This window comes from Phoca vitulina, unplaced genomic scaffold (assembly GCF_004348235.1).
Source record: "Phoca vitulina isolate PV1807 unplaced genomic scaffold, GSC_HSeal_1.0 scaffold4, whole genome shotgun sequence".
Lineage (NCBI taxonomy): Eukaryota > Metazoa > Chordata > Mammalia > Carnivora > Phocidae > Phoca > Phoca vitulina.
The window spans coordinates 73,118,381-73,134,204 of NW_022589707.1; the positions used below are offsets into that span (position 1 = coordinate 73,118,381).

The 15,824-nt window shown below is 37.9% G+C and overlaps 1 protein-coding gene across 2 annotated transcripts in view; it reads left to right on the top strand.

Annotated features, from left to right (window-relative positions):
- CACNA2D1 (calcium voltage-gated channel auxiliary subunit alpha2delta 1) overlaps window positions 1–15,824 on the top strand; it is a 491,057-nt gene that overhangs the window by 464,355 nt on the left and 10,878 nt on the right. For both annotated transcript variants that reach the window (XM_032402277.1, XM_032402278.1), the window contains exons 33-38: window positions 948–1,100; window positions 1,184–1,236; window positions 2,687–2,742; window positions 3,142–3,271; window positions 5,680–5,789; window positions 6,735–6,817. In XM_032402277.1, coding sequence (XP_032258168.1) covers window positions 948–1,100; window positions 1,184–1,236; window positions 2,687–2,742; window positions 3,142–3,271; window positions 5,680–5,789; window positions 6,735–6,817 — 585 coding nt within the window. The remainder of the gene's footprint in view (window positions 1–947; window positions 1,101–1,183; window positions 1,237–2,686; window positions 2,743–3,141; window positions 3,272–5,679; window positions 5,790–6,734; window positions 6,818–15,824) is intronic.

Sequence of the window (15,824 nt, forward strand, 5' to 3'; positions counted from 1 at the left end):
TTCAAACCATTATAGAAGTTAATGCGCTATTACAGTACTGACATAAAATAAATTTCAAAATGCTAAACTATTAATGAAACATTCTAAATACAGTTTGGTAATATTTGTTAGTGGAGTTTCCTTTGTAGTACTAACAGTTACCATTACAACATATAGTTGAGAATTTTAACATGATATGAATTTTTTATTCTTGTTCACATTAAGTATTAATATCTAATTCAATACATGGCTGCTTTGAACTGATGTAGCTTCTGTTCCCCAATTTACATGTTGGCAGCATATAAACTAATTGGTTCACCCAGGATTTTAAGCAAATTAGAATTAGTTGCCAGCTTACTTCATTTCTGAATCTACCTTTCTGGCTTCTCTTTAAAAAGGAAAGATCTCTCAACAATGAGCATTTTCTTATTTATTTATTTTGAAGATTTTATTTGAGAGAGACCCCAAGGACAAGCAGAGGGGGAGGGAGAAGCCAGATATCCCCAGATAAGGGACTCGATCCCAGGACCCTGGGACCATGACCTGAGCCGAAGGCAGACGCTTAACGACTGAGCCAGCCAGGCGCCCCAACAATGAGCATTTCTTAACTGGCTATGTTTATGGGCTGGCTTTGATGAGCCTCGCGTTTGCCCCTTTAGGATCCTCTTCTGTTTCCAATCCCACCCCTTTCTCTCAGTTATGCTACTTTCCTCTTCCCCACAAGGAATTCGTGGGGCAGTCAGCCGTGTCCATTCTTTCCGCAAACATCACACAGATTCCCTGAGCGGTGAGAACTCCTCATCTCACTTCCCTTCTTTCGGAATGTCCCGTACAGCTTCCCGGCTCTGGTGTGTCAGCTCCAGAGGAGTTTTAGGTGACAGTTTGTCTCACTGCTCTTCATGGCAACGGTTGGGGTGTTAACACATGGCGTCAGTTTGAAACTCTATTATTTTTCCCTTCTGTACTAGATTGGACGATTTTTTGGAGAGATCGATCCAAGTTTGATGAGACACCTGGTTAATATATCGGTTTACGCTTTTAACAAGTCTTACGATTATCAGTCGGTGTGTGAACCCGGCGCTGCACCCAAGCAAGGAGCAGGGCATCGCTCGGCGTACGTGGTCAGTAACCTCCCCACCCCAGTTCCTCTCCAGCGCGCACTCAGCGTCCACTCACGTAACGACTCTTGAATTCTATTTTCTAGCCATCAATAGCAGACATATTACACGTTGGCTGGTGGGCCACTGCCGCTGCTTGGTAAGTCACGATTTTTACTGGTAATGAGAAAGGGGGTGTAAAATGGTAACGGATTTGATGGCAATGCTGATTTTGTGACATGTGAATCATTATTAGGGGAGCTCCTTTCTTTCGTTTCCAAAATCACATTCTGATCATATTGACATGGTCCATTTAAAGCTGCTACAGTTACTCAGTTTTTCATATGAAAACAGTGTTTCCTCCTGCAAACTCCAGCCTCTTTACAGATCTACTGAAGTTCTCTTGTGTTTTTCTCTTTGCACTCAATTCTTTAAATTTTAGGTATAGCAAGACATCATGACTTCTCTTTTCACCTCTTTCCTGTTCAGGCAGTTTAAGAGGCATCATGTCGCTGAAATGGATCTAATTCTTCCTTTTTACTCATTCACCCTCCCTACCTCCTTCAACACCTCACTTACACTCTACCACCTACGAAAATAAGACATTTAAACTGAGGCACTGTGGAAAGTCTGTAAGATTAAATTTGTTTGGCTCTGGTCAAGTTACTAAACCTCCTTTTCTGTCTGGGATCCTTTCTCTCCCTCACTCCTTCTTTACCTCCTTCCTTTTTTTTCCCCATCTTTTGTATCCTTTCCCTACCATATCGTCCCAGCCTTATTCCATGTAATCTTTCACATTCATTTGATGGTGAGGCTTTCCCAGCTAAGATTAAGTGATTGTTTTTGTATACCACTTTCATAAAATGGTACAAAGATTTTAGATTAAAAATCCTATTTTTTCTGGGGAAAAAACCCTGAAAAATGGTGCTTTCTATTGTGACACTGGTATTTATTTATATATTAGTTGACTCAGGTTTTCTAAATCTCAGAGTAATCCTGAAGTACGTGATTGGCTTTATCTTATTTTCTGGCCAGAATCTACCTCCTTCTCACCACCCTCTCCCCCCGCATTTTTTAACTAAATTCAGTTCCAGATGATTCTATAATGTCTATACTACTCTATAATATTGGCTCAATTGTCATTTACTATAAAACTGAGATGTGCTGTACTCCCTAGATATCATGGGTTTATTTTAGGTCATGAATGTCATGTTATGTATTTACAAATCCATTCTATATTGTCAAGGAAAGAGTTCGCAGACCCCTGGCCCAAAGTTGTTTTTCTTTGATCTTTGTTTTTGCTCCACCACAGAGTTTTAAAACTAAACTAAGGAAGCACTCCTCCACGATGGCTTGTCTTATTAGGCCTCCTCACCCCTAAGTATCTCTCACTTGGTCCTGAACATTTCTGACTTCATGACTTCTCATACAGAAACAAAATTACACTGTTTTGTAAAATTTAAGAAATACTTGTATAAAAATGCTCCTCAATTTTTTCTCAATAGATGAAAAAGAAATGTGTACAGGCAGAATTATTCAGGTTTTTATTGTGTAGTTTATGAAGGAACTATTTAGATTTTGAGCACTAATTATTCATATTTACAACTTAGGTCTATTCTACAGCAGTTTCTCCTGAGTTTGACCTTTCCACGACTTCTTGAGGCAGGTATGTGAATACTTAGCTATTGTCAATAATAATTAAAATTTTGTTTTGGGATATGCTGAGTTCACCAAACTGAGTGAGAAGGTATGTGTGTTTGTGTCTGTGAAAGAGACCATCCATTGGTAGTTTGGAATCTTTTTGTCAAAACTTTCCTCATGCTTTGGCAATTTTTTTTTTTTTTTTGTCCTATTGGCCTCCAGTTTGTAGCCTCCTATTTATTGAATTTATTCTCATGGTATTTATTGGGCATCTGTTAGGGGCCACCACTACCTTACCCAGCGATGAATAAGCCACCCAGGGTGCCTGCCCTTGTACATTCACTTTACTCCCTGAGAAATGAAGGCTCTGGGCACTGACCATAGTGTCCGCGCCTGGTCATCTGTGTTGTTTTTTTTCCCACAGTTGAGATGGAAGAAGAGGACTTCACAGCTTCTCTGTCAAAGCAGAGTTGCATTACTGAACAAACCCAGTATTTCTTCGATAATGACAGCAAATCATTCAGTGGTGTATTAGACTGTGGGAACTGCTCCAGGTAAACCTGTCTTCCTTTTAGGAACAGTCCTAGTTCACTGAGAAACTGGATTCACTTTTATCATCGTTACAAAAAGTAACTTGTTCAAGTCTGAGAGAGACAGGACCACTTGCAGTTGGAAACTGATCTTTAGTTGCGCTGTAGGTTTTTAAAATTTACGTTTTCAAGAATTCATCCTGAGTGGGTAAGTTGTAATTCTGTCAACTATCATAATAGGATCAAGACAATTGCACCTACTTTAAGGCCGAACCTAGAAAATTTGATTGTACTTTACTGTATTTTTGTCTAAAAGGACCCCTCTAACAATTTTTCTGAAGTCATAGAATTATATGAACTGTAGTAAGAACTATAGTAATTCTTTGCAATCCTAAGCCGAATATATGACTTCTATTTACATTTATTTACTAAATAGTTTTACAGAAAGATATTCTGGGGAGGGAGGTGTTTTACTTCTACTCTTCACTGAAATTTACAATTGAATGCATCTTTAAATTGGGATGAAGAAGTAGGAGAAAATATCACTTCCTAAAAATCAAGGTTAATGTTAGTCATCAGTAGGCATAAAACATCTTGAGCAATTTTTGGAAGAGATTGAGAATTTAATTTGGTTGTGAGGGATAGAAGAAGAAGGCAAGGTGGGACTTTTCAAAGTTTTTTTTTTTTTTTTTTTTTTAAAGATTTTATTTATTTATTTGACAGAGAGAAAGACATAGCGAGAGAGGGAACACAAGCAGGGGGAGTGGGAGAGGGAGAAGCAGGCTTCCCGCGGAGCGGGGAGCCCGATGCGGGGCTCGATCCCAGGACCCTGGGATCATGACCTGAGCCGAAGGCAGACGCTTAACAACTGAGCCACCCAGGTGCCCTGGACTTTTCAAAGTTTTGAGAGAGAGTGATCATCCATGTCACAGAATCCCTGAGAACGACACTTTGTTTTAGTGACTGAGGGCAGGTTATTCTAGAAGCAGGGTTAACCTAGAGAAGAGGAAATAGGAGGAGGTGAGGTCATCTGAGCATGTGAAAGGGCTGGGAGAGTTGCTAGGGGATTCGGATGCTTATAACAGAGAGATGTTTTCCAGCAGCAGTTAACTGAAACTAGCATGAATTTTTAACAGACACGGTCCGTACGACTTTTTGAGTTACTTTAGCAAATCTCTGTGTCCTCGGAGGAGGTTGAGGATAGGAAGAGAAGAGTTGGACATCAACTCAGAAAAAATTATACTGTCTTGGGGCGCCTGGGTGGCTCAGATGGTTAAGCGTCTGCCTTCGGCTCAGGTCATGATCCCAGGGTCCTGGGATCGAGCCCCGCATCGGGCTCCTGGCTCAGCGGGGAGCCTGCTTCTCCCTCTCCCTGCGTATCTCTGTGTCTCAAATGAATAAATAAAATCTTTAAAAAAAAAAAAAAATTATACCGTCTTTCTTACAGAATTTAGCATATCAGACTGTCAAGTTTAGCAAACAGAATTGTTGCTCTATGGTTATCTCAAAATTTCAGAATCCTTTGGCCTTTGACTAATAGGTATCTGGTAATCAATTTTTAAAGTATAGATTGCTAAGTTAAATTGTACAGCTTTGTAATCAAGATACTAAGTTCAGTCATGGTCGTTTTTGATTCACTGTATCCTTATGCCCCAAGTTCAGTGGAGAAAAAGAAAGAAAATTCCATTTTTTTGAAAGATGTATAATCACAAAGGAATGACTCTTTAGCAACCAAGATAAAAATGTTAATCTGTCATTAAAGCCGGCAGAAGCAGCTTATGACGTGGGGGAAAAAAACTCTGCATGGAATTGAAAGCCCTTATTCAGTCTATATCTGTGTTGTCCAGTTTAGTGGTTACCAAGCCTGAGAGGCTATTATTAATTACTACTAATATTAAACTTTGTGTCTCAGTCGCACTAGTCACATTTCAGGTGCTCAATAGCCCAGGTGGCTCTTGTTAACCATAGTGGACAAAGCAGAAAACATTTCCACGTCCACGTTTGTTGAACAGCACTGATCTAGATTAACTCTGTCCTTAGCTTGGGCCAGATACTTAGACATTTTCGGCTTTTTTTTTATCTGTAGATTACGGTAGTTTTTCAGTAATAAAGACAGTTGTTTAGGCATGTCAAATAAAACGGATTCTGTGACTTACAGTGACTCAATAGTGCTTATTGTTCATTGAGGTCTAACACTTAAAAATCTGTTGCAATTTTCTAGTATTCTGGAGAGGTAAGGTGTGCATGCTAACGAATAAAAACATGATCATGTTTCTCTGCTAAAAATGTTCTCATTTTGTTTTACTATTTACACTGGTGATGCTTTGTGTCTCAAGATGTCAGATGTTGGCTTTCATTTTAATATGTAACTTGGTTTTTTTCTCCCCAAAAGAAAATGTTCATTTTCTGTGTTTTTTAAAAATATTTTACAGAATCTTTCATGTAGAAAAGCTGATGAACACCAACTTAATATTCATTATGGTTGAGAGCAAAGGGACTTGTCCCTGCGACACACGGCTGCTCATACAGGCAGAGCAGACTTGTATCCTTCGGCATCAGAGATGCTGGGAAGCAACTGCCATCTTCCAGTTACGTACTTTTAACCTCGTCACGTTGTTTATGCTCCAAGAGAAAAACTCTGAGCGCCATGATTACCCCACATGGGCAGAATGAACTCCTCACACAAAATTTGGTTTGAATGTGCAGACCAATGATGCTCCCCAGGTACCAGCAGAATATGAAAGGTTTCCTGCTCTTATAATGAGGCTTTGTGGAGGAGACAGTGCAAGTTTCCAAGTAGATCTGGAAATGGCTTGAAAGAGCCTGGAGGGGGAATTGGTTTGGGGTTCTCTGGTGGTTAGGGAGCAGTGCTGGGTTTTTGCTAGCCGGGGCTGGTGTAGGCTGCAAAGCTGTCAACACTCGATGGTTAAAAATGGGGTTCAATGTGATGTATACCTACAGTGGAATATTATTCAGCCTTAAAAAAGATGGCAGTCCTGTCCTGGGCTCCAGCTGCAGTGGCAGTCACAGCCAAACTGCTGCTGGTTATAAATATGCTAAATGACTAGTAAAGCATTGTAGACAGATTCTACAGAGTGCCTCTTTAGCATTCACCCATGTTGTTTCTGGGGGAAAAAAAATTGGTCCCACCTGTTTGAAATTGAGGTTTACTGTTAGCAATTAGTTTATATTTCTGTCTTGCTAAATCGTAGACACCCAGTTCTCCCTTGGGCTGTTTTATGTGTACTGTGCGGCATTTGTTCATTTCATCCACTTATATTTTACAATTACCTATTCAGTACTTGCCCATGGGCATCCTATACAGAGTAGAAATTGACAAAAGAAAATTTCTGGAAGTTTACTCCCTTAAATCCCCAAGCACTTGAACTAGTTGTGTAGGACTAGACTAATGGTGTAGGTGTCTATTCTTTTTTTTAATTGTGTGGAAAGAAAAAGAAACTTCATATTCCTTAACAAGTGTCTTCAGCTGATGGTCCAGATCCTTGTGATATGGTTAAGCAACCCAGATACCGAAAAGGGCCTGATGTCTGCTTTGATAACAATGTCTTGGTAAGACCAAACGTTTATTGTATTAAAATACTGGAAGTCAGTGGTCAGACAGATTAGTTTTAAGTCAAACATAATCATAGTGGTTCTCATTAACATGATGTACTTGCTGGTCGATAGATTTTTCATTTCAGTATTTTTCATGGTTAGCCTAAGCTTCACAGTTGCTTCTTCTATCTGTCCTTTGCACAGAAATTGTACTTTCAAACGCAATTCCAATCAACTTGCTAATAATCCACGGTCACAAATCTATTTTAAACACTTTCTCATCAATAGTAATTGACAGTGTTATTTATGATGAGTTGCCTCCCTTTATTCTTGAAGATATAAGAGGTATTTTTATTAGTTTTACTCTTTCTTTAGTGTATTTACAAACCTGTGAAACAGCTCTTGTCCTCTTTTATCATTTTTTTTAACATGGTTTCTGACTCTATCACAGGTTTGTATTTTCACTTTGCATGATATTAGACCAGGTCAGTTACAAAGGGTTAAGGTGATAAAATTACACAAAACATCATTATTGTATGTGATGTCAGGATGACCACTGCTTTCCTATAGGTCAGCGCTCTTCCTCTGACACACACTGTTCTGACATACTCTGCCTGCAATCAGCTGTATGGTTCTAATTATTAAGAAACTATATTCTCAAATATGAAGGCCACACCATAATCCCTGCTTGCTTTTAAAAACTAATTTTAAACGTAATTTTCCCCGATTCTGATTGTTCATGGTGGGCCTTTGTTTGCATGCTCCTTGGAGTCTACAAGCTACTCCATGCAGAGAGCATTATCCTATGCATTGTTTATTCTAAAAAAAAAAAAGTCAGATCTCCTCTTGATTAATGTGCATTTGTAGAGGTGGTAATTTATTTAGAGTAGACTTATTTCCTCAAATACACACATAGCCACCTTTGCCCCTCCAAAAAATTAGGCATTTCCACAGATACATAATATGCAATTAGATAATATAAATCAATGATGAGGAGTAAGGCTTAAAAAGCAAGATATGTAACAGTAAAGCCCAGTTATCTCTGCCTGGACTATTGATCACTTCTCTTTGATGGAGAAAGTGATTCCGAGTTGCCCCTAATTGTTTTTTTTTTTTTTTTTTCCATTTTATCCGGTTAGACTTAAAAATCCAGATCTGAGGACTTTTGTTGTTCCATCTGCTAGATTTTCAGGAGCTTTGCCTATGTCAAATCATTCCCCCAGGAATGTTGAATGTGGGCCCAAGGGGAGTGTTGCTCATTAGGGAAACTTCATTCATCAACTCTTTTTGTCACCAAAGACTGAGATTAAACTCACTTAGCTGAACTTTAAAGATCACGTAAAAAGCCCTGTTACCCGAAATATTTTCAGCCCAGGAGACCATCTTCCTCAAGGCCCTGGAAAGATTGGACTAAGACAGAAACTTTCAGTAATTCAAGATCTTGTGAATTCTACATTGGAGTGTGTGTGAAAGTACAACTCTTGTTCAGTAGCTTTACTGTGCTAATAATGTCTTGTGTTTCTTTAGCAGTGAAATATTTTGGTAATGCTTATTTTGCAATGGTCACTGTGCATCTGCTCTGGATGGAGGCTCACGTAAACTGCCAGCAAACTGCATGAAATCTCATCTCGTATGTCTTCTTTTCTGTGTTTTCTTTCCTTTTCCTGTACTTGCTACTTTGCCCGTTGTTAATAGGATCAACTTATGTGCACAACGAGTCGTGCCTGTACCATGATGTCAGCTCCTATCTTCATTTTACTGCAAGTTTTCATGTGGTGTGGATGGTCAGTCACTTTCTCTAATTTTTCTTTTTGTGTGTGTTCGGCTTGAAATTTTAATAAATGATCCATATCCCTAAATCCACTATAATAAGTATCCTGAAACCAGGTTATTAAAATCCCAGTACTTATATTGTTTTGTAAATAGCTGAATGCAATTATTGCTTAAGTTTCTAATCCTAAATCAAGCATATCCTTTTCCTGTGTTTATTTAAAAAATCAGTATTTTCTTTTAAGGTTTTATAGAAAGATTAAATCAGTGTGGGAAAAATTATATATGCTTCCTGAGGAGAAATAGCCTAAGGACAATTATTAGAGCTGGTCATCTCTATTTTCAAAAGATGCTAACATAACATTAATGAATCATTTCAGTTTTATCCAACATTATTTTCAAAGTCAATAATTCAGTTTTTTTTTAAAAAACAAATACGACTTAATCAACTTTTTATATTTTTACTACCATAATATTGATAATCTTATTGAAATGTTTTAGTATAAGTGCATCCAGTTTCTAAGCTCATTTTACTTAGCATCTAGGCTAAAATGATCCCTTATTACCTTTGGCCAATTTCTGAATTCTATCATTAATATGACTGAATAGAGGTTTTAGGGCCTGAGCTTGTGGTCAGGGATTCATTTACGGTTTTGCAATGTCTTTTCTGATGCTCTGGAATGATCACGATTAGTGTTACTGGAACAGCTTTTACTGTGTTCTTTCTTCACTGCTGTCCAGGTATTCATTGATTAGGGACCACTAGATGGAGATATGGCCATTACTGTGAATGGAGGGGCAGAAAAGTAGAGTAGCAGCGCGAGTCTCAGAAAACAACTACATTTTTTCTGGGATAATAAAATAATGGTTTTCATGGCACAAGATTCCAAGTGAAAGAGAACTAGCACTAGCTGCTTTGGATCATTAAAAATGATCCCCTCTCCATATTTTTAAAATTGATATCTAGGTAGCTATTTGAAGTCATGTTTTACTGATCCCTACCCAGGTGACTATACCATTTACATATGAAAACTACAGTAAGAATTATATTTTCCATGTTATATTTTTTATACGTCTTCTTATTTGTGAAGATAGAAATGAGCAAACTAAAATGGAAGGCTAAGAAAAAAAGGTGAGGAACAGTGTAAATATTCACTCTACTTTTCTCTGCCGTAGAGTTTTTCGGTAACACAAAACTATAGATCACTTCCCTCTTTACCTTTATGTTAAAAACCTATAGGTAACCAGTAATTTTTTTTCATCTAAAACTCTCCCCTCAAAAATGTGATTGTGAATTTTTCTGTGGTATTTTTCTTTCTCACCATAACTATAAACTTACCAAGAAAATAAATATCACTGTGGATTCAGCTGGATGGGATCAGTACATTTTAATGAAATAATTTTTGAAAGATGAAAAGAACACATCTGGGATTCCCTGTCCTTGAGGAATATATAATGAATAGTCTTGAGAAGATGATGTAGATGGCATATACTTTACATTAATAAGACTTGAGTCTTTAAAAACATAGTTATCAGTATAGAACAGTGAATCTAGTTTATGCAATTGGAGTGTTGCTATGATAACATCAAAAGAAGTATCATTTTCTCTGAAACAACCAAAAGCTGAAAAAATTAAATAGTACCCAAAAATACTGAAGTGCTAGTCTAGCTGTACACTAGGAATTTGTGGTGGGTGAGATTCTGCTCACAGATGTCTGACATCATCTTACGGATCATCGCTCTGAGCATTTCAAGAAAGACTGTCTAAAGCCAAAACCCTTGTATCCTATGCAATCTCAGAAGAGTATCGATTACAGATAGCCAGTTGTGAGGACTTCATTAAAACGCAAGTGTTCAAAAGAGACCTTTTGAAAAGTTAAGTAGTAAAATAAAGCTAAAGTTTATCAAAGAAGTAAAGCCAATAATATGTGCCATTGAGAAAGTTCATTATTTTATGCAAACTGCAAACCTAATTTATGAAAGCACATTATTGGGTACATGAAAAATGAACATGCAGATGTGTGTATACCTACAAATGTACTGCCTACGAGAACACATTATTTGCTAGACAACTTATTCCTATTAAAGGCTTACTGTGTAGTATCCAGCTGCCTAAATAATTCTAAAAGCACATTTTCTTTGAAGCTGTTGTAGTGATTTGACTACAGACCTGTTTAAATTCCAAAGTTAGCCATTATTTGGGGGGTTGTCTTCACCAGTGATTTGTCTTTTGAATATGACTATAATTCAGAAAATAAATTACAAATTATTGACCTATTTATTACTATGTATAATTAGTTACCCCTAGTTATTCTGGTTTGGGAAAGAAAGGCAGATTTAAGAGTTTAGCAATACTTGTTTAATGAGAAAATTGAAGATATTTTAGCCACTAGTATACATGGTCTTAGAAAACCTTGGGAAAAAAAAGGAATTCTCAGTTGATGTATTTTAGAGTTTTTTGAAAGAAGTCTGTAGCTGAAAATTACTATCGTATTTCAAAGTTATATATAATATTAGCACTGCATAGTTTTTTTACTTAAATGTGTTAAACTGAAACAAAGTATCAATCTTTAAAAGTCAGACTATGAGCAGGGTAATCAGTGTTCATGGGATTTTGATCTATTCTTAATACAGAAAAAATGCTAAGGTTTCTCCCACATCAATGTATTTGCAACTTAGAATGTTTTTAGAATCTCTCTCTCTCTTAATTTCAAGTCATGGTAGACGTGGTTGCCCATGCAGAAAACATGACAGGAAACTGAAGACAGATTTTTTTTAGTGTGAATCAACTTTTCTAAACCTCCCTCTCCCAGACTGAAACAGACCTCATCACACACAAGAAATGCGACTGAGCAAATAAATTAAAACAATGGAATCAGAGATAGTTTTTTTCTTTACAGTAATAGGAATTTCTTTGACAAAATATATCATTAGTATGTTAATGGGTCTTATTTGTGTGCTAATTTTCCATCCCATCAAATTAGTACTTACTGTACACCTGTGAATTAGACCATTCTGGGTATGAGGTATTTGAGAGATGTTTATGCTCAAAAATATGTTTTTACTCTGGAATTCAAATGTAACTGAGCATTGTTTCTTTTATCTTATTACCCTAATTTGAACAAAGAGGAGCAAGTACAAAGGCCCAGAGATGATAGTACACACCTTGACCCATTGCAGAGACAGTGTTATTGGAGCAGAGGAAGTTGGGGAGGGGAGAGGAGTAGAGGAAGATGGAGAGGTAGCCAGGCTCCCAAGGCCTTGCTAGGAAATTTGGATTTTGTTCTGAGAGATAAAAAGAAAACTTGATGTACGGTTCTGAGGGGACTGCTTTTTGGTAAAAAGATTGTAAAAGAGCGATTGTAAAAGAGCAAAAGTAGAAGCAATGAGACACGGGAGGCAGCTTTTGAGGGAGTGATGGTGAATTAGACATGAGATCGTGAGAAGTGGGATGTATTTTGAAGCTCAAGTCAAGAATACATGCTGGTGAATTACATTTGAAAAAAGTGTAAAAAAGGAGCAATCACAGATGACTTGTTGACTTTACCCTGATCTATTTCTACTAGAAGTGTCTTTCAGAAAAGTACTATCTTTGGGCAAGTTTGAGACCTTTCTGAGACATCAAAGAGGAGAGGTGGCAGAGATCAGTGTGGAGGTCAGAGGAGAATTCAGGTCTGAAGACATAAGAGTGTGAGTTATTCTGGGTTTGGTCCAAGCTGGTGACATAGGAAGTCCCGAACTCACTTTATCCCACAAACACACTAATTATAAACAAAGCAATTCCCTCTGAAAGAAATTGAGAAACTGATCCATACACATTGGGTGAAGGAGAAAATAGCCACATCAAAACAGGTAGGAAAGGCTAAGACACACTATCTCCATAATCCCCCCTCTCTGACACAGGTACGTAAAAATCAGGAGGAAATTTGTAACTCTGAGCTTTTGCCTGAGGAATGAAGGGTTTGGTCTGAACGTCTAGCACTCTAACTGTTAAGACTTCCATTCAAGGTACAGTCTCCCCCCACCCCAACTATCTCTGAAAGTCTAATAGGGCTTATGTCCATGAGACCCATTGGACCCAAGAAACAAACAGTTCTCATCAGGGTCATGCGGACTTACCGTGGCTCTCCTCCCAGGGCTCAGAGAAGATGGCCGGACAGAAATGCCCTACTGCCTATGCTTTCCCTGATAGCAGTTGAAGTATGCAGATATCCTCTATTGCCTGAGACTAAGGCTCCTCATTTAGCACATGCCTCCACTTTCACCCTGTAACACTCTCCAGGTCACTGGTCTCTACCTGAAAGGAGCTTGTGAACACATCTGGCATTCAGCTTTTTTTGAGACTACTGCCCAAAGAACACCCCCAAAGTGGTACACCATATCACTGGGCTATGGTGGCCGGTAGGGCTGATGTTCTCAGGTACCACAGGACCGTGGCAAATCAACAGTTCTTAACGGTGTATTCCCCCAGGGCTCAGTACAGAGAAAGCAGACAAAAATGCTCTTTTGTCAGTCATACCCTAAAAGGGAAAGGTCTACCTGTGTACCTTAAAAACTGCTGCCTCGGGGTCCAGGCTCTAATCCGCCTGCATCTAGGTGCTATATGATATCACTCCCACTGGGGCACTGACAGATATCAGCTCACCTTCAACTACTGGGAGCCAAGTCAAGATTGGGAAAGGTGGCTGTTTTATCTAATGCGTAGAAACCAACACAGAGTCCAGGAAAATGAAGAAGCAGAAAAATATGTTCTAAACAAAACAAGATAAAACTCCACTAACACACCTTGAGGAGTTCAAGAGAAAAATGCATGAACTTAGAACTTCGATACAGAGAAAACATTAAACTACAAAAAAGTCACAGTGCTGAATGTAATGTATAAATGACATGGATACCTGAAAAAGAGCATTTGATAAAATAGGACATCATTTCACGGTAAGAGCCTTGGTCAGGACAGGTATAGAGGAACATCCTTGACAAACCCACAGCTAATACTATACTCACTGGAGGAAAATGTCTGAGATGAGACAAAAAGGCCCATGCTCACTGCTCTTACTCAACATAGTACTGAAAGTCCTAGCTAGAATTTTATGCAAGACAAACAGGGATCCACATAGGAAAGGAAGAAATAAAACTGCCAGTACTTAACAGATGATATGGTTCTGTATACAGAAAATCCCAAAGACTACACCAAAAGACATCATCAGAGAGGAGGGGTGGCAGAGATCAATCAGTGTGGAGGTCTGAGGAGAATTCAGTAATTTTATAGGATATAAAATCAGAAGTCAGGTGCATTTCTATACATGAATAATAAAACATCTGAAAAAGAAAACTATCCCAATTCACCATAGCATCAAAAACAAAGTATTTGGAAATAACTTCAAGGAAGTAAAAGAGCAGTACAATGAACACTATAAGACTTTGCTGAAAGAAAGAAGACAAACATAGACATCCTGTGTTTATGGATTTGGAGAATATTGTTAAAATGTCCATACCACCCCCTGCCACCTGTGGATTCAGTGTATTCCCCAAAATACCAACAGCATTCTTTACAGAAATAGGAAAAAACAATTCTAAAATTTGTATGGACCCACAAAAGACCCAAAATACCATAACAATCCTGGGGGAAAAGAGAAAACTGCAGATATCAGGTTTTAGATTTTAGACTATACTACAAAGCTACAGTAATCAAAGCAATATGGTACTGGCACAAAAATAGACACATCGACTAATGGAACAGCAGAGAGCCCAGAAGGGAACCCCAAATATATATGGGTCAACTAATATTCAGTAAGATAGCCAAGAACACACATTGGGGAAAGGATGGTCTCCAGCAAATGGTGCTGGCAAAAAAAAACACATGCAGGCAATGGGACTGGACCCCTATATTACACATAAAAATTAACTCAGAATGGATCACAGACTTTAATATAAGATGTGATATTATAAAAATCCTAGAAGATAGAGTAGGAAGAAGTTTCTTGACATTGGTCCTGGCAAAGATTTTTAGATACAACACCAAAAGCATAAACAACAGAAGCAGAAATCAACAAATGGGACTGTGACAACTTTGAATGGTTCTGCACAGCCAAAGAAACAACTAAATGAAAAGGCAACCTACAGAATTGGGGGGGGGGGAGGAGTTTGCAAGCAATATATATAGGATAAGGAGTTAATATCAAAAATATATAAAGAACTCATAAAAGTTTAAAAAATCAACTAAAGGGTGCCTGGGTGGCTCAGATGGTTGAGCCTCTGCCTTCAGCTCAGGTCATGATCCTGGGGTCCTGGGATCAAGTGCTGCATCGGGCTCTCTGCTCCTTGGGGAGCCTGCTTCTCCCTCTGCCTCTCTCTCTCTCTCATGAATAAATAAATAAAATCTTTAAAAAAAAATCAACTAAAATTTGGGCAGAAAAACTAAATAGATGTGTTTTCCAAGAAGACATCAAAATGGCCAATAGCTACATGAAAAGATGTTCAACATTGACAGTCATCAGGCAAATACAAATCAAAACCACACATTTCAGCTTTAAGGACACACACCTTAAAGTATGTGTAAGTGAATGGATGGAAAAATATATTCCATGCAAATGGAAATCAAAAGAAAGCTGAGGTAGCTATACTTGGACACAATAGACTTCAAGACAAAAACTATAATAAGAGATAATCATATATTGATAAAGGGTTCAATCAAAAGTGGATATAACACTTGTAAATATTTATGCACCTGACACAGAGGCACTTAAATATATACAGCAGATATTAACAGACCTAATGGGAGAAGTAGGCAGCAATATAATAGTATTAATACTGGTAGGGTAGTTCAGTTCCCCATTTTCATCAATGGATAGATCATCCAGACAGAAAATGAACAAGGAAACAGTGGAGTTAAATGACACATTAGACCAGATGGATTTAAGTGACATTTACAGAACATTCTATCCAAAAGCAGATTACTCTTTCTTCTGAAGTGCACATGGAACATTCTCCAGGATAGAACATACGTTAAAGCCACTGAAGAAGCATTAGTAAATTTGAGAAGGTTGAAGTCATATCAAGCATCTTTTCTGGCCACAGTTGTATGAGACTAGACATCAACTATATGAAGAAAACTGGATAATTCACCAAATATGTGGAGATTAAACAATATGCCGCTGAACAACCAAGGGTCAAAGAAAAAAGCAAAAGACAAATTATATATAATATAAATATATATTATGTATTAAAGACAAATTAGAGACAAATGAAGATG